Source organism: Polypterus senegalus, chromosome 1 (genome assembly GCF_016835505.1).
Source record: "Polypterus senegalus isolate Bchr_013 chromosome 1, ASM1683550v1, whole genome shotgun sequence".
Lineage (NCBI taxonomy): Eukaryota > Metazoa > Chordata > Cladistia > Polypteriformes > Polypteridae > Polypterus > Polypterus senegalus.
In genome coordinates, this window is record NC_053154.1 from 314317188 (window position 1) to 314339457 (window position 22270).

At 39.8% G+C, this 22270-nt stretch overlaps 1 protein-coding gene across 3 annotated transcripts in view; it reads left to right on the forward strand.

Moving 5' to 3' along the window:
• Positions 1-14497: 14497 nt before the first annotated feature.
• The window catches only part of LOC120515376 (caprin-1-like), a 67811-nt gene continuing 60038 nt past the window's right edge, over positions 14498-22270 (forward strand). For 2 of the 3 annotated variants that reach the window (XM_039736279.1, XM_039736290.1), the window contains exons 1-2: positions 14498-14655; positions 16231-16404. In XM_039736279.1, the coding sequence (XP_039592213.1) occupies positions 16231-16404 (174 nt within the window). In that variant the 5' untranslated portion in view covers positions 14498-14655. Of the gene's footprint in view, positions 14656-16230; positions 16405-22270 lie in introns of those variants that run through there. The other variant, XM_039736301.1, reaches the window with a different exon arrangement.

Genomic DNA, 22270 nt, shown 5'->3' on the forward strand with positions numbered 1-22270 from the left:
ACAAAATACTGTGCCTGCAGTCTTAACAGCACTTACAGAATTTCAAAAGATCTCTGGTCTCAGAATTAATTTGACTAAAAGTGTGTTCTTTCCAGTGAATTCTCAAGCACATAATATTAGATTGGACACCTTCCCTTTTATCATCGCAGATCAGTTTAAATACCGAGGGGTAAACATCACAAGTAAACATAAAGCTCTTTATCTACAAAATTTTGCTGTCTGAATGAGAAAAATGAAGCAAGACTTGCATAGATGGTAAACCCTTCATCTCACTCTAGCTGGTAGAATTAACATTGTTAAGATGAATCTCCTCCCTAAGCTTCTCTTTTTATTTTAAAACATTCCATAAATATATATATAAAGCATTTCTGCAATATATAAAACCATTTTACAGACCGTCCCTTTCAAAGATCCAAGAGGACAGTGGGAAAAGGATCTCTTACTCAATATCTCAGAAAAGGAGTGGAAGGTAGCAATGCAGAGAATTTACCCGAGCTCCATATGTGCAAAGCATACAATTATTCAACTCAAAATTATATATTGAGCACATTTGTCTCGCTTAAAATTGTCCAAAATGTTTCCAGGGTGAGATCCATCCTGTGAACACTGTAATCAAGTTCCAGCCTTACTGGGTCACATGTTTTGGGCCTGCACCAAATTAACAACATTTTGGACCAAATTCTTTAAATACCTTTCAGACAGCCTTGGTGTCACAATCCTTCCTAATCCATTAACAGTTGTGTTTGGTGGGCTCACAGATAGGCTTAAAGTGTAGAAGGACAAGCAAACTGTGATTGCCTTTACTACACTATTGGCATGTAGACTTATCTTGCTCAACTGGAAGAATCCTAACTCTCTTATTCTAAGTCAGTGGGTAACTGATGTTATATAGTATACTACTGTAGCTACAGTAGCTAAAATATAAATTTAAAAGGTCCGCTTACTAAATTTCCATTTAGTCTGAGGTCCGGAAAAGTGACGGTCAAATTCCAAATAGAGAACTCCAAAAAAAGGCAATCCCCAAACTTTAGAACTATACACAAAAAAAATGACATTTAGTGTGAAAGGTGACACCTTCTTTGTGCCACCAGTTGTTTGAACTTGGGCATAAAAGGTGTGAGGGCAAGGCGGAGGCACTGATGTAAATGTTCATTGGTGAGGGTGTTGCGGTATGTGTTTTTCACCATGTTCATAGTGGAAAAGGCAGATTCACAGCAGTACGTTGAAGGAAACATTGTAAGAATTTGAAGGGCCATCTTCTGCAGGAGAGGAACACCTGCCGCAGTAACCATCTTTGTCCAGAAGGTGACAAGGTCACAGTGAGATTCCTGCAGTGCTAGGTTTTCTTGTAGCTCAATTAACTCTGTTTGCAGAGAAGCAGCACTGGCCCATTGGAAGACTTGTGTGGCTTCATTTGAGAATTCTGCAATATTTTGGACAAGAAATGGATTTTCGATGCAGAGCAAGACTTGTTTTCCCAAAGGGAAATCTTCAAAGCGAGTTTGGAAATTTTTAATCAGCTTGTCCAGGAATTCAGCATAATTGTGATGGTTATGTTTTCCTGCAGTCTGATCCAAATGTCTTGGGAAGTGAAGCAGGTCCTGCTGTAAGTCACATTTGAACACCTCCAGCTTCCTCTAGAAAGCACGGACAGCTAACATGAGGTCATACGCTGTGCTGTTTTCGCCTTGGAGCTTCATAATAAGGTCATTAAGATGGGAAGTAATGTCCGTTAGAAAAGCAACAATTTCCATTTTCTCATCATTCTTCATGAAATCCACAAACGGTTTGGCTTTTGCACTCTTCTGATCCAACAGAAATGTCTCCAGCTCTTTCCGCAGTGCCCAAAAACGCTCCAGTACTTTGCCTTTACTAAGCCACCGGACATTGTTGTGAAGGAGCAAATCATCAAATGTTGCATTCACTTCTATTAGAAATGAGTGCAATAAACAATGTTGCAAAGAAGAGGATGCTCTCAGTTAATTGACTAGTTTCATGACTGTTGTCATGACTTCTGAGTACCTTTTTCCTATTATTCTCTCTTTATTTTCTGGATTATTTCATCCTTTTGAGTCCCTTCAAACAGAGCAGTCACCACTTCACTCATACACTCTTTGACTACTTCAGCATCAGAGAAGGGTTTCTTGTTTTTTCCCAGGACCCATGCTACTCTTAGTGAGGCTTCTGTTGCTCGCTCCTGTTGTGTGGCTGATCTAACTATTACACTGCTTGTAGCTTCATATGATGCTTTCAGCTGGTTTATTTTTATGGTCCTTACCTCTGAGTTCTGAGGGTAATTTTGTTCGAAATGTGCATGCTTGGTTTCATAATAGCGTTTCACATTACCACTTTTGATTATTGATACCGTCTCGTAGCAGATTAAACACATTGGTTTTTTGCTTCCGACGGGGAGCACGAACGCATATTTTTCTGTCCACTCACTCTTAAATTTGCGGTTTTCAAAATCAACTTTTCTTTTCTTATCAATGAACTGTCTTGAGCCAGCCATCTTCACTTTCAGTCAGCAAAAAAAATTCAGTTATCGAAATTTGCACTGCCCGTGAGTGATGAGACTGCCTGTTCACCGGCCTGACCCAGAGCACGTGACCGCTATATAAACCTGGCTGCCATGAATGAGCGAGCGAGCGAGTATTGGGAGGGAGGCAGGGAGTAGTGGGAACGTTGCTATGACGATACTGTTACAGCTGCTGTGATTGGACATAGATGAAGCAGCCAAACCGAGTAGAAACCTCATATGGCACTTTTCCACTGCATAGTACGGCACAGCACGGTTCAGTACAGCTCACCTTGGTTCGGCTCAGTTTGGCTCGGTTTGCGTTTCGACTGCAGTTTAGTACCACTTTAGAGTGGGCGGGATTATTCACGTGTCGTTAGAGTTGCACCGCCTCTACTGCCGTGACACCGTGGAACTTTTACAACAACACGCAGACAACGACAACACTTTAGCTCGACGACGCGCAAGGGTAAGCATCTAAAAAAAGCACGTCACTAGCTAACTTTTATCACTGTTGCAAAGCATAAAATGAACTTAACTGCCAGTGTAACATTAAAATGCTGATTCTGTATATTACAGATCTTCCACATTTTGCAAAAAAGTCGCCGCAACAGACCATCTGTTTGGACATTTAACCGTGCCTCAGAGTGGTGGGATGTGATTGTTCCCGGTTTTAAACACTCAGTGGCTGGAGAACTTTCGAATGTCTGAAGAAACATTCATCCACTTATGCAACAAACTGCGTCCAGCGATGGAGAGACGCGACACAAACTTCCGCGTGTGTGTACCTTTAAAGAAAAGAATAGCCAGTGACGCAGTAATGACGATTTTCTCCGGCCAATCAGTGACCAGCAGAGTTTACACGTCACGTTTTGGTAACGGTTCGGCACGCTTGGAACCTCGGCTGAGGTGGTACTAAAAAAAGGACCAGGTACCAGGTACTGTTACCAGTGGAAAACGCCCCAGAAGTGAGCTGAACTGAACCGTGTCGTGCCATACTATGCAGTGGAAAAGCGCCAATAGATACTGTATATCGCGCAGAATCACAATTGCGCACTTCATTGAGAACTCATTTGGATTATGATTAAATTTGCATGTTTGTTTTGGCGTCGGTCCACATTTAACCGTATTTGGGTCCGGATGCGGACCGGAGTCTGCCTATTGAGTACCTCGTAGTATATAGTATATACTATTTGAAACTCAAAAAATTAAACTTAGAGGATCTGTTCAAAACCTTTTTAAAACCTGGCAGGATATATAATCAGTAACATTTTAGAATAAGCATGTACTGTATATTGGGGAGAAAGACTCTTTCCTTTCTTTTCTACTCTCAAAAGGTTTACTCTGACTGTTGGCCTTCCTCTCTTCCTCATGCGTGGGAGTTGAAATGAATTTAGTTTTCTTATATTTGACTTGATTGTATGGAATGTTACATCCTTTTAATAAAATCAAATAAACAATAAAGCAAAACGGTAGAAGACCCTCTCCAAGCAGCATGATATTCCTATGACAACAGTGTCAAATATTATGGAGAAGTTTAAGGTTCATGAGACCATAGTCAACCTTTCTGGACGTGGCCAGAAGAGAAAAATCAACCCTAGAATGATGTAACGTGCGGCCAGGGCTCTTGCCCTACTGGGACGCCTCCACGCTGGGAGGACCGGGGGAGCAAGCGTTACCTTCCCCGGGACGCTAAATGGCAACCCCCATGGCTTGCAGAGGTGCCTCAGACTCCCGCAGGGCTTCATGGGAGTTGGAGTGTGGTGCAGCCCTGTTGGGATCCACAGGCGCCACCAGGTGGTGCTGCAGCAGGAGCTGCTGAGCCCTTATGAGCAGTTCTTCCACCACACCCGGAAGTGCTGCCGGAAACGAGTAATCAAGCACCTGGTGCACTTCCAAGTGTGTTATAAAAGGAGCCAGCAGCCACTACTCGGGGAGCCAGAGTCGGGAAGAGGAGCGATGAAGCTTGACCCGAGGAGTGAAGGTAGAGAAGGAAAGGAATAACAGAAGAGACTTATGGTATTGTGGTTTGTTTGTGCGTTTTGTGCTCTCTTGTTATAATTGTGGGGAATGGGGAAGGCTTTTCCCACAAGGGAAGAAGAAAAATAAAACTTGTGTGCTGTGAACTTGTGTCCCACGTGTGTCTGTGTTGGGTTCAGCTGGCGGTGCCAGCCTGGTGGGCCACAATGGGTAAAAGGACAGAATGGTAGATAAAAAGCCAAGGACAACCACCAAAGAGATACAAGCTGAACTCCTCCAATGCCAAGGTGCATCAGTGTCTGATCATACCATCTGTAGCCTTTTGAGTGAAAGTGGGCTCAATGGAAGAAGACCCAGGAGGACTGCACTTTTGAAAGAGAGACATTAAAAAGCCAGAATGGAATTTGCTAGGAGAATGTCCTTTGTACAGATAAGACTAAACTGGAGCTTTTTGACATGTCACATCAGATCAGTGTCCACAGACGAAAAAGAAAACCAGACCTACTGCGCAACATGGAAGGAGGCACCGCTATGCTCTGGGGCTACTTTGCTGTGTCTACCATGGGGTGCCTTGAGTCTGTGCAGAGAACAATGAAATCTCTAATTTATCAAGACATTCTGGAGCGAAACATACTAACCAGTGTCAGAAAGCTCTGTATCAGTTACAGGTTATGGATCTTACAATAGGATAATAAGCCAAAATACAAAGCAAAAATCACCTGAGAATGTCTAAGAACAAAACATTGGACTACTCTGAAGTGGCCTTCCATAAGCCCTGGTTTGAATCTCATCAAACATCTATGGAAAGAGCTGAAACATGCAGTCTGGAGAAGACCCCTTCAAAGCTGACCTGTAGACAAGTGTAGAACTCTCATGGACAGCACCAAGAATCGCTTGTGTGCAGTGATTGTAAACTAAAGGTTGTACAACATATTAGGTGAAGGGTCCTGTTATTTTTGTCCATACCATTTTCATTTGTGTTATTATTTGAAATATTCTGTTGAATCAAATCATTAAATCAAGGTCTGATTTTTGTTAAATACGGAATAAACAATGAGGGGTACCAATTACTTTTGTCAATTTCAAGTTATTGCAGAAATAATTGTGGGTCCTTCTTTTTCTCCACGTTTGTATATAGTCCCTTTCACAGAGACATATAGAGCAAGAGAGATAAAATGTTTGCTTTTACAACTTTCCACTTATATCTAGATAAAAACAACGCACATTGTAATCTTAAAAATTAGCAATGATATTCTTTAAAGCCTTTCAAAGTAGTATAAATGTGTACATTACTTTTTATCTTAACCATAATTCAACCATCCACTTATTTCCTGCACCTGCTTACGCCATTACAGTATCACAAGCAGACAGACCTGTTTAATCAGCCTCAGGTGCAGAACAAGAAACAACTATAGTTGGGACTCTTATTGATCATATTATGCATCCACACTGACTTAAAGTGTCCTCCCTAAAGTTTGGGACAATGACACATTTTTCTTTGATTTCCCCCTCTGTTCCACAGTTTACAAATCAAACCATTCAGACACTGCGGTGGGCTTGTGCCCTGCCCGGGGATTTGTTCCTGCCTTGCACCCTGTGTTGGCTGGGATTGGCTCCAGTGGACCTGTGTTAGGATATAGCGGGTTGGATAATGACTGACTGACCATTCAGACATGATTAAAGTGCACATTGCTGACTTTCATTTTAGGGTATTTGCATACATATAGGTTAGGTTAGATTGGGACAGAGGAGATCTCTGAAAGCACGGGTACACTGATTCAACTCTTAAAATTAATTTTAAATTATTCTAAAAAAACCCATCCATCTTAATTTAAACCTTAAAATTATGAAATTTAAAATGGTTAAAATTGTAGGTAATCCATCTATATAGTTAAAACCATGCTCATTCAATTCGTATTATAAAAAACATTTTGAAAAATATATAATTATCTATCTATCTAATTTTAGCAATAATAAACTTAAAATACATTTGGGGTGCAAATAGCACCTAAGAATTGCTCTAAAAATTTATTTTAAATTATTTTTAAGATTACTGTTAAAAGAGCTATATGTTTACTGTAAAACAATGGATAAAAACCCACAACCAACCCCTAATAAATTTAAATTAAGTTTTAAAAAATAATTAAAAAATTAAAATCAGAGAAAAGGAAGGGTTAACTATTTAAATGTAGGCAAAAAGTTTACAAACTTTTTTAGGGTTAGGGGTGTAAAAAGGGATAGGAAAGTCTTACTAAAAGCCTAGGATTACTATTTAAGATTAGGTATGTTACCCTGTGACGTTAAGATTAGGGCTATGAAGAGGGGTAGAATGAGCTATATATGTTAACTAGCCCCTAAGGGGAGATCTTAACATCAGGGTCCAGCCGAAATTGGAGCACTGAAGCTATTTTTAGCATCAGGGACCTACCCCACTGACTTTAAGGTAAAGGATGGGGTAGGGAAAGGACATCTTTAAAACTCTTAAGATCAGGGGTATGAAGAGGGGTGGGCAAATCTTAATCAAAGTCCAGGGTTACTTTTTAAGATTAGATATGGCACCCTGCGATTTTAAGATAAGGGATATCAAAAGGGATAGGGTAATCTATATATACTAATTGGACCCCAAAGGGGGATCTTAACATCAGGGCCCAATCCAAATTAAAGCCCTGAGGACATTTTTAACATCAGGGACCTACCCCACTGACTTTAAGGTAAGGGATGGGGGAAGGGGAAGAACATTAATAAATATATTAAAATTGGTTAGGTTAGGTAGACTTTACTATGCCGGGGGAATTTTGTTTTGCAGCAGAAAAGTATAAAAACCAAAGATATTTTGGTCACACGACACTTGTTCTACATGGTCTCCCCATTTCAGGGCACCATAATGTCGTTTTAGCACCATACTACATAGTCTGGTCTTGATCCACAGCTAGTACCATACTACAATTCCCTCCACAGAGCTGAGGGCAAAGACACATTTCCCCTTGATATCCCCCTCAGCTCCACAGTTTAAAACTACAAATCAAATAATTCATACACAATTAAAGTACGCACTGCAGACTTTCATTTGAGTGGATTTGCACAGATTTTGTTCACCCAACACTTTTTCTACATGAACCCCTCATTTCAGGACACCATAACATTTGGCACACAGCAATGGCAGGTTTATTAAAGCTGTCATATTTAATTCTTTGTTGCATATCCCTTACATGCAATGACTGCTTGAAGTCTGCAATTTATAGACATCAGCAGGTGCTGAGGATCTTCTCTGGTGATGCTCTGCCAAGCCTCTCATGTAACCATCTTCAGCTCCTGCTTGGTTCAGGGGGCTTGTCCTTATTTGCATATAGAGGGCCTGCTCAGTTGAATTTAAATCAGGGGCAATAGATGGACATTCAAAAATTTTTAACTTTGTATCTTTGAAAAGCTCCTGTGTTTGGATCATTATCTTGTTGTTGGATGAAGCACTATCTACTGAGTTTGGATGCATTTACTGGAACTTGAGCAGATCAGTTGTATCTCTACGCCTCAGAATTCATTGTGGTATTGCCGTCAGCAGTTCCAATATCAATGAAGAGAAAAGTACCTGGACCTGTGGCAGCCATACATGCCCAAGCCATAACACCCCAGCACCATGTTTATCATATGAAGTGGTCTGCTTTGGATCTCGGGCAGTTCTTTGTCATCTCCACACTTTGCTTTTGACATCACTCTGATCATCTTTGTCTCATCAGTGCACAAGACCGTTTCCAGATTTCTGAAGGCTCTTTTTAGTCCTTTTTCGCTAATTGTAATTGGGCCATCCTGTTTTTGTGGCTAACTAGTTTTCTGCATCTTGCAGTGTGTCTTCTGTGTTTCTGTTAATGACGTCTTCTGCATATAATTGTCTCTAACACATCCACATCAGCCTTCTAAAGACTGTCTCTGAAATGTTGGACAGACGTTTGGGGCTTTTTCTTTACCAGAGTGTGGATTCTTCTGTCCTCAGCAGTGGAGGTCTTCCTTGGCCTACCCACCAATATGTTCCTTCTTCCTCATGATATCCCAGACAGTTGATTTAGGCCATCCTAAGGTTTTACTGATGTCTCTAATGGTTTCATCCTCATAACAGCCTCTTATACTTACATTGGCATGGCTCTTGTCCTCATGTTGAACAATGACAACTGCAGACTCCAAAGAGTAGAAGCAAGCCGAGGTATCTTATGAAGCCATGAAATCCACCTGAAGAATCACAAACACCTATGACACCAATTGTCCCAAATATTATGGTGCCCTGGAATGGGGAGACCATGTAGAAAAGGTGTTGTGTGACCAAAATGTCTTTTGGTTTTTATACTTTTCTGCTGCAAACAAATTTTCCTCTGCGATAATAAAGTCTACCTAACCTAACCTAAAAGTATACCATGTGAACTTGAATCACGATTGTAATGTTAAACTGTGGAGCAGAGGGGGGAAAATGTTTCTTTGTCCCAACCATTATGGAGGGCACTGTATATTCTTATACTGTGTTTCCCCAACACTAAGACCGGGTCTTATATTGATTTTTGCTCCAAAAAATGCACTAGGGCTTATTTTCAGGGAATATCTTATATTTATTCATGTATAACAATATACATTTAACCAAATACAGTCATGTCATCTTCTTCTGGAACATTGCCATAACTCTCCACATTCAAACCCTGAATTCCAGCCAGTCGATGTGTGTGCTTCAATGTTTGATGAATGGTTCGTTGTGGTGAAGCAAAATGCCAACATACAAATGTATTCATGTTGCCTTTATACTCAAGCGTCGCATATTTCTTAAAGTAATGGCACAATATATTTTAAAAGTCTCACAAAAGTCCATTTTTTTTTGTACCTTACAATACCATCAGAATGTCTTCTTCTTTCAGCTGCTCCAGTTAGGGGTTGCCACAGTGGATCATCTTCTTCCTTATCTTTCTGTCCTCTGTATCTTGTTCTGTTACACCCATCACCTGCATGTTCTCTCTCACCACATCCATAAACCTCCTCTTAGTCCTTCCTCTTTTCCTCTTCCCTGGTAGCTCTAACCAACTCAATCTCGCCTCTCTGACTTTGTCTTCCAACTGTCCAACTTGAGCTGACCCTCTAATGTACTCATTTTTAATCCTGTCCATCCCATCACACCCAATGCAAACCTTAGCATCTTTAACTCTGCCACCTCTAGCTCTGTCTTCTGCTTTCTGGTCACTGCCACCGTCTCCAGCCCATATAACATAGATGGTCTCACTACCATCCTGTAGACCTTACCTTTCGCTGTTGCTGATATCTGTCTGTCACAAATCACTCCTGACACTCTTCTCCACCCATTCCGCCCGGCCTGCACTCTCTTCTTCACCTCTCTTCCACAATCCCCATTACTCTGTACTGTTGATCCCAAGTATTTAAACTTATCCACCTTCACAAACTCTACTTCTTGCATCTTCACCATTCCACTGACCTCCCCCTCATTTACACACACGTATTCTGTCCTCTCTAGAGCATCTCTCCACCTCTCCATGGTCTCCTCCACCTGATCCCTACTATCACTACAGATCACAATGTCATTAGCAAACATCATAGTCCACGGGGACTTCTGTCTAATCTCGTCTGTCAACCTGTCCATTACTATTGCAATACCATACAATACCATCAGAATGTACGGCTGCGTATTTAAGCCACAGAGAAAAAAAATAAGAACATAATGAAAATGTCTATTTTGTGATTAAATTAGAAATTCCGGCTTTAAACTTGAAATGTCCACTTTAACCTTGTAGTTTACTTTGTCGTTAAGGTAGACCGTTATAAACGTTATCTTAAAACTGACCCAGTCCTTAAATCGCTATGCACTTTTGGGGCTTCCTCCTTACCTGACAGCAGTGGCAAGCAGTGATAGATTGCCACACAGAACACATTACATTTATAATATTCCAGCTCTCTGTACATTTAGAATTCTTAGATTTACACTTGATAACACTTTCATGATGAAATGCATTAAAATATGTATGTTACATTTACAGATCAATCATTAACTTTCTTTAAATAAAGAATACTACTGTTAACAGATACACATATGTGGTGTCATGGTGGCAGAGTGGTGTATGTGTGTGCTTGTGTTCACCTTGCGATGAGCTGATGCTCCATCCAGGGATTGTTTCTTTCTCACGCTCGATGCTTGCTACTCATGGGCGCATCCCCGAACTGATGGGTGTAATCATTAGACATCCTTTTCAGAGATACTGTGGCAAGGTGTCCTCGGAATTTAATGGATGTTTCGGGCACACACGTCGCATCGCATGAAGAATAAACCTGGCCTTAGCCGCCTAACTTTTCAGCTGACGATCTTGACTAGGGCTTATTTTTGGGGTTGGGCTTATATTACAGAACAGCCTGAAAATCATACTAGGGTTTATTTTTGGAGTATATCTTATTTTCGGGGAACCACGGTACTAGGCTAATTCAAAACCATCATTTTACCTAATGTGCCTGGGAGGAAGTATGATATAAGATATGGTAGAACCTGGTAACTCAAAACTAGGGTTACCAAACATCTGGCAACATCCAGAGGACATGTCCTCCTTTTCAGTGCCCTCCATCTGGCAGGCATTGGCTAAAAAGGTGAAAATGTCCAGCTTTCATTAATCATTGACTTGACCGTGTTATTGGCTGAAATCACACGCTATCATCTCTATGTTTTACATAAATCATCTATGTTTTATCGAAAACAAAACATGGCTATGCACCTATGCCCACTTTGCCATTTTGTGTTGTCCGTACTTGTTACCCGAATATGCAGTAGTCTTTTATCTAAAAATGTCATCCAGCAATAACACTAACAAGTAGAAATGCAAATTCTCGAACCACATGAAAACAAAGTATCTGTGAATGGTGAAGGAAGCATGGAAAATGAAGGAAACTGTTTGGTTTGTAATTCTCAATCTAATATTATATGCTTGAGAATTCACTGGAAAGAGTACACTTTTATTCAAATTAATTCTGAGACCAGATATCTTTTGAAATTCTGTGAGTGCTGTTAAGACTGCAGGCACAGAATTTTGTGGGTCTGATATATACAGTACCATATCATCTGCATATAGAGAAATTTTCTGTTCCAGTCCCTCTCTGATAATCCCTTTATCTGATAAGCATTTCGACAGTGAACCGCCAGTGGTTCAATGGCAATTGCAAATAGCAGCGGTGACAAGGGGCATCCTTGTCTGGTACCACGTTCCAGTTTAAAGCAGTCTGAACAAATGTTGTTAATGCAAACTGAAGCTTCTGGATTGATATACAGTAGTTTGATCCATGCACAAATGTTCAGGCCAATGCCAAATTTCTCTAGTGTAGTGAAAAGGTATTTCCATTCAAACATGTCAAATGCTTTTTCTGCATCTAATGATAATAATATTTTTGGGGTGTTTGACTTTACTGGTGAGTATATTGCATTAAACAGACGTTGAAGATTGGAAGATAAGTGTTGACCCCTGATAAATCCAGTTTGATCTTGTGATATTATCGAAGGCAGCACTTTCTCCATCCTTCTAGCTATGATTTTTGAGAGTATTTTAAGATCATTATTCAAAAGTGAATTTGGTCTGTATGATGCACATTGTAATAAGTCCTTATTTTGTTTAGGAAAGATGGTGATTAATGCTTGGCGAAAAGTTTGAGGTAGAATTTGATTGTCTCTAGCTTCTGTAAATGTTGCTAATAAGAGGGGAGCTAGCTGAATAGAGAATTTATTATAAAATTCTACAGGGTAGCCATCAGGGCCTGCTGCTTTCCCGCCTTGAAGTGGCTTTATCACATCTAGTAATTCTGATAGCGCAAAATGTTTATCGAGTTCCTCTGCACTAAAAGTATCTATTTGTGGTATCTGTAATGTATCCAGAAATGCATTAGATTGTGTATTGTCTTCTTTGAACTCAGTAGAATATAAGAATTTATAGTAGTCTCTAAATGTGTATATTATGTTTTTATGTGGTTTGTGATTCTTAGTTGTCTGTTTCAAGCAAAGGTACCACTGATTTAGAACACGTTACCAGCAAAAAACACAGAAACATGGCATACTTTCAAAGTTGTGCAAATAAAGCCAGTTATTCAGAGCTGCTTAAAATCTGTGAATTTTTCATTTGTATTATTGGGCACAATGCCAATGTTGAAGGAGCATTTTCCTTGATCAACACATAGTGGATAAAACAGTCTGTTGACTCTGTCAGAAGAATTCTTCTTACAATGTACAATTTTAAGAACGTTTCTTGTCTGGAGTTCCATGACTAAGTTGCTGGGAACGATGAACTTCTGCGAAAAGTCTCCTCGTCTAAAAAATATGAAACTGCATAGATATACTATAAATTTTAATTTTGATGACTCGTTTTGTTACCTGTCAAATTAGTTGTTTTTAAAGTTTTCATTGTAACATACAGTTCACACTGTGTTTCATGAATAGAACGGGACACGTTTTCCTTTGTCCTCCTTTATGACCTTTGGTATACTCCTACTCAACACAGACATCAGAGGTAGCCTTAGGGGTGTGCGGGGCCTAGGGCTGACCAACCCCATGTGGGGCCAGTTACATCAAATGCTGTTATCGGTATGTGTGGACTGTGTAAACTTGCGCGCGAATTTAATAAAAATAATATTAAAATACATTGGATTTTCTCATTATTGTATTCAGCTAAATTTTTGCAAAATAACACGCGGACTTTATCAATATACCAGTAACGGCACACAAATACACTTGTTTTCATCCTCCTTCTCTGTACGTTTAGCATTCATTTGCTCAGAGGTTGATGCGATTGCTGCTTCCTCAGCAGCTCTTCTTTTCTCCACCCTAGTGGCCCACTTCTTCTCTTCTTTCGTTGGCATCTTTTCACGTTAAAACTGATTAAGTCAGTGTTTGTGTTGCAATTACTTGGTACGTTTTCCTTAATTTTTCACTTAAGTTGGCACTTAAGTCTTCAATCTGACTCAAGAATGACTTACGATATGAAGAGGTAAGGGAAGTGACGGTGAAGCTGGTGGAGATGACAACGGCGCCCGTACTCATGAGCCACACTGCTGCCCTCTGACGAGAGTTTATTCTTCAATAAACTAAAATAAAAATAAAAATAGGAATAACCTTGGAGGTCAATCATCACCCCGAAAGCAGATAGTAGATGTCACATAGTATATGCGTACCAAGCATCAGGTCAATAGTTCAAACTGTTTGTGAGCTACAGGTGGCTTGAAATCCCGGACAGACAAATGAACTGCCACGGTAGCATATTACATATAAAGATAACTGGAAAATATAACTTCACAAATCCGCTCGAACGGCACACGCAGACCTCAAAAACTGGGCCCCCTTAGGCGCAGGGCACAGGGCCTAGGGCGGTCACCCCACTTGCCACCCCTAAACAACGCTCTTGACAGACATTGACCATGTAGATTCCAATATTGACAGCAAAATTTATAGATTTTAGTATAGTATAAGATTACACAAAAGTTGAAAAATTCTGAGATGGACTGGCTCCTCATTCGAGGATGGTTCCTGCCTTGTGTCAGATTTGGGCTCCTTTCCCCCTTAATCCTTGTTAAGATGTTTTAGTTACTCAGGATTACCCAACGTGAGTGAATGTCGCTTTTAATTGCCTGCCACCTCTCCAAGGTTGTGCCGTTTTACTAGACGAAGTGAGTACAACTGCTGAATAGGAACTGCCGCCGTTGTTTTTGGTCAGCACGTGCCTTGTAGTGCGGACAGCAGACATGTCGCTCTTTGAAAGCACAGCCCATAACAACTCGCGTCGGGAAGTATCCCAAACAACTCGGTAGTGAACGACTCCTAACTAACGAACGTAGACGATTACATCGGTGTCCGGAATTTGGTTAAATTCTCTTTTAATTCCAATATTGTCTTTTTTCCCCTTAACTCAGCGTCTTTACAGGAAGAGTTTTCATCAGGCAGGGCGTTAGACAGACGCTGCGGAGGGGACCTTCCGCCATATAAAGACTTACCGCTCATCTCGGACTCTCTCAGTTGTCGGTGCGGCCGGTGGGGCGGATCCCATTAAAAAAATAAATAAAAATAGAGCAACACAATTTCGGAAAACAAGAAACCAATTTTTGAAGAAAGCACCTAAATCGATTACCTTTTTCGGAATTAAACACACTGAAAAAAGGTAAGCAGCGTCAGCGTGGGATGAAATGGACTCCTGCGATTGTGTTAAAATGTCATTGTTTCAGTGGAGCGGAGCTGCTGCAGCGAAGTCGTCAGTTACAAGGCCCTCTTGTCTCTTTTATTTTACTTTTATTTCTTTATATTTATGGGTATTATAAAGCAGTAGACCGACACCTGGCGCACGTCTGGCGATATTATTGTATTTCTTCGGGTTCAACTGTTACGGGTTAATGGAGGAAGGAATGAGCCAGAAGAGAAGGGGGAGGGGGTTTTGTTTAAAATGTGGGTCCCTTTTGTCATCGCGAAATTCGGATCATTTAAAATTCCATAATTGAATCTAAGCACTCTTATTTAAAAGGAGTGGCTTGTATAGCGCAATCTTGCAGTCAGGAACGAACCGAGGACGCTCTTCTTGGGCCGCATTTAAGTTTCTGTTGCGTCTGTCACTTTCTGAATTCGTCTTTACCGGTTAAGTTAGTGGGGAGCAGTTGCCCATCTCGCTAATAATAGGCACAAACCAAGAGCAGATTCTGGATGGGGTGCCAGACCATTGCAGGGTACAATGGCGCACCAGGCCACTTTACTTATGCCATTATCCCAGCCAGACGGTCGGAAGATCCTAGAATCCCAGGAGGGAAAGCTCGAGAACATCCACATGCAGCAACAAAGGCACAGCCTGCATAAAATCGAAAACCGGTCCAGTTGCGGTGTGGTGCCAAAGTGTGGCCCAAGTTGAAACGTTAGTTCGTTTTAAATGCCGTTACTGTTGCCGATGGCGTTATGTTTGAAACAGACACAGTTGGTTGTGTCGTTAAAGCAGATGAAATTGACATTGAACTCTGGTCCTTACAAAAAAGTCAGTTATTTATGTCCTTGGTTAGTAACTTGTAGTGTGCTGTCTAATGGCGAAGTAGGTTCTTTTTAAACATCTTTTTCTTGTACTAAACCCCTGTCCTGCAAACAAATTCAAACTTATTATTCAGATTGCAGGAATGAAATTAAATAAGAGTATACAGATGGCAGGATTGGAACTAAATACAAAAGTACCTTTTTTATTATGAAATTTAAACCAGAACTTTGTGGTCCTGAACCGTGCGTGCCTTGCCAGGATGCATTCTTTAATAAATACAAAAAAAGTTGACTTTTTCACATGTCTTTTTACAATTCTGAGTAGTGTTCACACTTTGGACGTAGAAATCAGTGGAACATTAAAACATGGAAATATACTGCAGTGGACCTTGTTTTAAAAGCCCCTGGGGATTGTTCTGCCTTGTGCCTGATGATTGCTGGGATAGGGTCCAGGTTCCTTGCCTCCCTACTTTGGATAAGCGGGTTTGAAAAATGGGATGGTGGAAGGATTAATGCCTGTTTTAATAAATGTAATGGTGATGCGTAATTCACATCCAGTTTTACCATCTTTACATAATTTACAGATACACAAGACAAAATACCATTTAATATACATAATACATGTGCGTGATTTTTTGAATAGTTTAAATGATAAAATGCAGTAACTTTAAGCCCTTTGTGTTATGGTGATAATACAATTTCATTTTTTTTATTCTCTTTTTAAAAGATGCCCTCAGCGACTATTGGCAACAGGACCCTACAGTCCTCCAGTCCAGAGGTGGGATCCGTTCCAGGTTCATTATCTGTGTCTGGCCCATTCCATTCGGGGGTTCAGACAGAAGCCATCAAGCAGGTGCTTTCTGTCATCGAAAAGAAAGTCCGAAATCTTGAAAAGAAAAAGGTAAGTGGAAATGCATAACCGAATGATTGCTGAAGCCACCGTTGGCTGTCAGGCCTAGCTGCCGTTTTTTTAAAGTAAGCACATAATAATTAATGCTTGTTTGGTTTATGCCTCTCTTCGGTGATAGGGGACTGAATCTTTTTAGACTTTTTAGGTAGGTAGATGGCATGCTCGCACTGGCCATCACAGAGTTGTAAAACATATAAAGGATGTCGCTGTTTGCGTTTGAGTGTGGGAACTAGCCTAAATTTTCTGGAGGGTATAGAGAGACAGGGATGTAGGTTAGGGTGCTGGCCTTCACTAATAGTATATATGACAAATTCTGCACAACATATGGTTCAGCCTTTAGGGCTCCTTCAGCAAAAGGCTGGGTCTGACAGTTTTGCTTCAGGAAGGTGGTCCTGCAGGGTATTTTGACAAACTGTTGCCATCCGCTGTTGAACCATATCCTCAAGCCAGATAGTGTTTTGCTTTCATTTTACTATGTTTAAACATCCATAATCTAATTAAAATTTTTCTTACAATGTAATCATATAGTATATTGGCCCAAATCCCAGGCTCTCCTCTGTCCCCCACACCCTCCAATCCATATTCTGCCTGCTGCTAATGTGGTGGCAGGTTCAGCGCACTAGTTTCTCCTTGATTGTGCTAAAGAAAAGAAATGCATCCACTATTTGAAACTTCTGAGAACATGAAAGCATTACTTTTACATCCTTGGATCAATGTTTGTTTGAAGAGCAAATTATTAATGAAGTACTTCACCATTGTGATCACTGTGAAGCAGCATTTTTTATTTATTCATTTTTTTAATGGTGACAACAAACGAATATGCTCCCAAAATGGAAAGGTTTGGCTTGCTCTGTATGAACCTCTAGAAAGAATAAAATGCTATATAATTTCTAAAGGAAGTAAAAAGCAACTAGTTAGAAAACGAGTATTAAAAGCTTCACCTCTTTTGTGTCAATGGGAGCCTCTTGATGATTTCGCAGGACATGGTGCATACATGTTTAGAATTTATAATTGAGTTCATTATATTTGTGGACTATGTTGTAAAAACACATTTGTTTTATTTCATATTTATTTTTCAAAATTCATTTTTAACTTGCGCAGTCTTCAAGTTAATGTTCACCTTGCTCCATATGAGCCACCGCAAGTAATAAAATACATTAACTTTTAGAGGAACTGAAGTAACTGTTTAGAAAACATTAATTCAGTTTTTGCCATGTACTGTTTAATTTCATGCATTAGGAATTTCGTTTTTCACATACCCCAACTTGCTATCCAGAGTTACTCTGAGAGGCAGAAAGAAGCTTTGGGTCATAGCTCAGAGTCCGCATTTATACAATGCCCTGGTGCAATTGCATGTTAAAGGCCTCGTTCAAGGGCCCAATGGAGTAGCATACCATCTGGCACTGCCAAGATTTGAACTGGCAGACTTCCATTTGCCAGCACAGATCCTTATCCAAAAAGTCACCAACCAACCACTTCCGATCTTTGACTAGGCATTTATTTGCATTTTATTTTAGGATCATAGGTTTATGTGTTTAACTAGTGTTTCAGTAGTCCTTTTTATAAAGATTTTACTGACTTTACACATTTTTAAAGGAGTAATTTTGACAAATCCATTATACATACTGTCGAAAGGATTAAGTCAAAAATTAGTATGGGCTAATCTCCTTCGACAAAGCAGATGTTTTGACTATTTGGGATTGATTTTTATTTGATTTATTTAAATACTCCGTTTTGAATTGCAACATTGGTGATTAGTTGCAAGTATTGAGAGTAAGACTAAACATGCCAGCCTTGTGGTTTACACCATTGGTTTGCGTTCAGTGTTGGGTTTTGTCATTGGGTGTGTTACCTGTGGCTGCAAGGTTTTGTCAATTTAAAAATTATTTTACTTTTAATTGGTATCTTTATTAAGCTGCTTTTTTCTTATGCATTTTGATAAGTACAGTTGAGATTTACATTTGTAAGAAATCTATTTTTAGGTTTATTTCCCATGCTTAATGCCATACGGTTTTTAATTTTTAAGTTTGCTCTTCTAATTGACTCCTGACAACTGAGTAGATACCAGTGCAAACAATGAATACTAGTAAGCTATTTTCACTATTGTCCATTTGCCTGCTCATTAGAAAATATCTTGAACAACCAGTTGTAAAGCAAGAGAAATTCTTCTCTGCCTAAAACCTACATTTTTTTTTTCTTCAGTATTTAAATAACACATCCTGTTTGTAATTACTAGATAGATACAAAATGTAAACTTGATGCTACCAGCTGGCTCAAGTTCAGTGTCCAGTTGCAAGTAGAAGCTGGTTGGAAAGCGAACCTGCAGCTATAATGTTGCTCCCATTATGAGATCCACTGGTTTACAGTGGAGTGGATTTGGCTTTTTTCTGTGTCGGATTGTTTCAGGTAGTAACTTTTTAGGTGATGAGCCCAGTCCAGAGGTGCTACCATTGTTGGAGCTGCCAGTGACTTGCTTATACATTGAGTCAGTAGGGACTTCGGTTTTGAATGGAAACCACAACACCAAGACACTTTCTAGGTACAGTACAGCTGATCAGATGTGTATATTCTGATTACCACTGAGATGTGGATTTAACGGGCATCATTGCATATTGTGCAGACCATACTTTAAAGCACATTTCATGAATTAATGCACTGTTTTGGATAGGACATTGTTACATATGGGGGCATTGTGATCTATCATTTTACATCACCGTGTATGTGTATGTGCACACACACGTATACATGTATGTTGGTGTTTATCCATGCATTTCAATACCTCGATTGCGTTTTTTTTTTTTATGTATGTTGTATTTACATTTAACCATGAATGCTTGGCAACTCGGGCTTGAGGCTTCTATTGTGCTGCCCCATTGTCGCATTAGCAGTCTCGTGCGGCCCTTTTAACTCGACGCTTTTTGTGCTGCGGGGTGGGCTGTGCCATGCGCGGCGCTGAACTGAGGCCTTGTGTCGTGGTGAAAACATTCGGGCTGAAACTTCCAGAAACTGTCATGGGGCCTCGGCGGCTGACCAACTCGCAAATTGCTTGCAACCCCCATTACGCCGACCCCCCACCCCCCCTTTTACAAATTAGCGTGACCCGACCACATGTGACTGATTTTACCTAATTTGATTTTTCGAAATAATAGCGCGCAGTTTTGTGCATTTTATTATTTAAGTAAAAGGCCGTGATAATCGATTGGAAGTGAAATTACTAATTGTTTTATTCATGAATTAATATAAGGCGTGGAATCTATTGCAGTTAGACGTTAGTTTGAAGATTGAACCGCTGCGAATGGTTTCGTTTTCCTACTGTGCGTTCACGAGAGCCGGCGTTTCGAAATCGACGGCGCTGCTTCGGCCGGCACAGTGGGCCCAGCAGAGGCCCACTGTTATTGTTACGTGCAAATCATTGTTCTTTTGTCAAACGCAGAATGTCCATATGTTAGGGAAACTGGTATGTGTCTGTGTATATATTTATATAATATTGTTTCACCTTGCGGGTTGTGTTTATTTGTATGCTCCACCCCCGGACATTACCGTTGCTCGTAGTGGAAAGGCAGAACATCAAACGGCGCACATGGCCCAATAAGCTAACATGGCGACCGACTGGTTTGCACCCATGATCATATACAGTAATCGGACATGTCATTAATGTCTGCGAACGCAGTTTTTAACCCTCGGGAAACTGATTTGGCAGTTAGTCGCAGAGAGTCATTATGCAGGCTTATGTATGTTAAACACTTCTGAATAACTTGCTGTATGAAAATACTCCGTGTTAGTGTATCAGGCAATTTTCAGCATTGTTCAGAAATCAGTTTTGTCTTTATTGTCTCTTTCACTACTGCTTCCAGTACGCTGAGATAGCAGCCCATAACTTAGCTTTCCTTTTTAATTAATTGCGTCTTTATGTATGTGACCATAGTCAAGTTACTTGACCTGCCTATGTTACAATTGGAAAAACAAAAAAGAATTGTAAGTAATTTGTATTTTAAATGCTACAAGTCACCTTGGATAAAGGCATCCACTAAAGTAAATGCAAGGCCTAGTTCTGTATTTACAGGTGCTGGTCATAAAATTTAGAATATCATGAGACAGTTGATTTATTTCAGTAATTCCATCCAAAAAGTGAAACTTGTATATTAGATTCATTCATTACACACAGACTGATGTATTTCAAATGTTTATTTCTTTTAATTTTGATGATAACTGACAACTAATGAAAGTTCTGCTATACTGCTAATGCAACTTTTTTTCCCTTCTGTAATTTTTTTTTTCCTTCTCGTAATAAAATTATACCAAACCTTCACGTATTAATGTTCATGTATTTCATTTGAACTTTGTTTCTTTTGATTGCATCAGTAGACTGCTTCTTTTTCTTAATAAAGAAATTGCTAAGCACGGCATACACGAAGTACAAACTGAGTAGTATTACCTATTTTAAGACAATACTGAAAATGCATCTTACTTTTCAATTGAGAAAATTCGTTTAGTCCTTAGTGAAGTAAACAACTTTTCATCACCTTTCTCTGTCCCCAGTGGGAAACCCCGGGTGAACATTACACACTGCACCAGCAGATCACACTGTTTTAAAGTATCTTCAGTTTTAATTATTTGCTAAACGGATACTTGAAAAATTCTGAACTTGTCCTTTTAAAGTCGGTCATTTCTTTGCAAAGTTGACATTTTATGCCTTTGCCACACAATTGTTATAAAGTTACACACACTCAATTAAAAAAAAAATCTTGTCCCTAATAGAAAAGGAGGGAACAGTTAAGGAGACCAAAAACTGTTGTGATCCCAGTTTTGGGTACTTTTTGGCTAGGGTTTGGATCAGTAATTGCCAATGGATTACTCTGTCCTTGCTCATCCTCGGTGTGTAAAAATTTGAACCTGAATACTTTTTCTGCATAGTTACACTGGCACTCTGTCCAGGGGTGGTTCTTGCCTGCTATTTAGTTTTGTCTTCCTGTAACGAGTTACTTCACAGTGGATCACCTGATGGAATGAATAAGTTTGAGGTATAAAACTGTAGGTGTCTGCACATGGCTGTACACATGTTTGTTTGTTTGTTTGTTTGTGTGTGTCTTTTAATCTCTAAAGTTGAACCTTTCAAATTGTATTTCTATATTCTCAATTACTGAGCACTCTGCAGTCTGTAATCTTGACTTCCTGCTTCTGGCTGAGAAGTAATTGTGTGTGTGCGCACCCCAGTTTTCTGTTGCCTGTGATTGCCCTTTGCTTTTTGCCACAGCGCAAAGTACAACATATAATTAGTTTATAGAGTATGGTCTAAATTAGCTGTTGGAACAATTTTTATGATATAAACATTGTTGTAAACAAAATTGTCCCAGGAATGCCTTTTAAATTAATTGAAACGATTGTTGTGTTTATCAAACTTCGAATAACATTTATTTTATATAGCACATTTTCATACAAAAAGTAGCTCAAAGTGCTTTACATAATGAAGAATAGAAAAATGAAAGACGCAGTAAGAAAATAAAATAAGTCAACATTAATTAATATAGAATAAGAGAGGGTAAGGGGCAATGGCCAGGGTGGACAGAAAAAACAAAACTCCAGACGGCTGGAGGGAAAAAAAAAACAAATCTGCAGGGTTTCCAGACCATTAGACTGCACAGTCCTCTCTGGGCATTCTACCTAACATAAATGAAACAGTCCTCTTTTTGGATCTAGGGTTCTCACGGAAGGACTTGGTGGTCACAGACTTCTGGCTTTTAATCCATCATTGTTGGAGCATCATGAAGCTTTGAGTAGGTGGTGGTGGCGCAGGCCACCACCACAAACAATCCGGAAAAAGAAACCAAAGAGAGTAGGGGTCAGTATGGATTTTAGA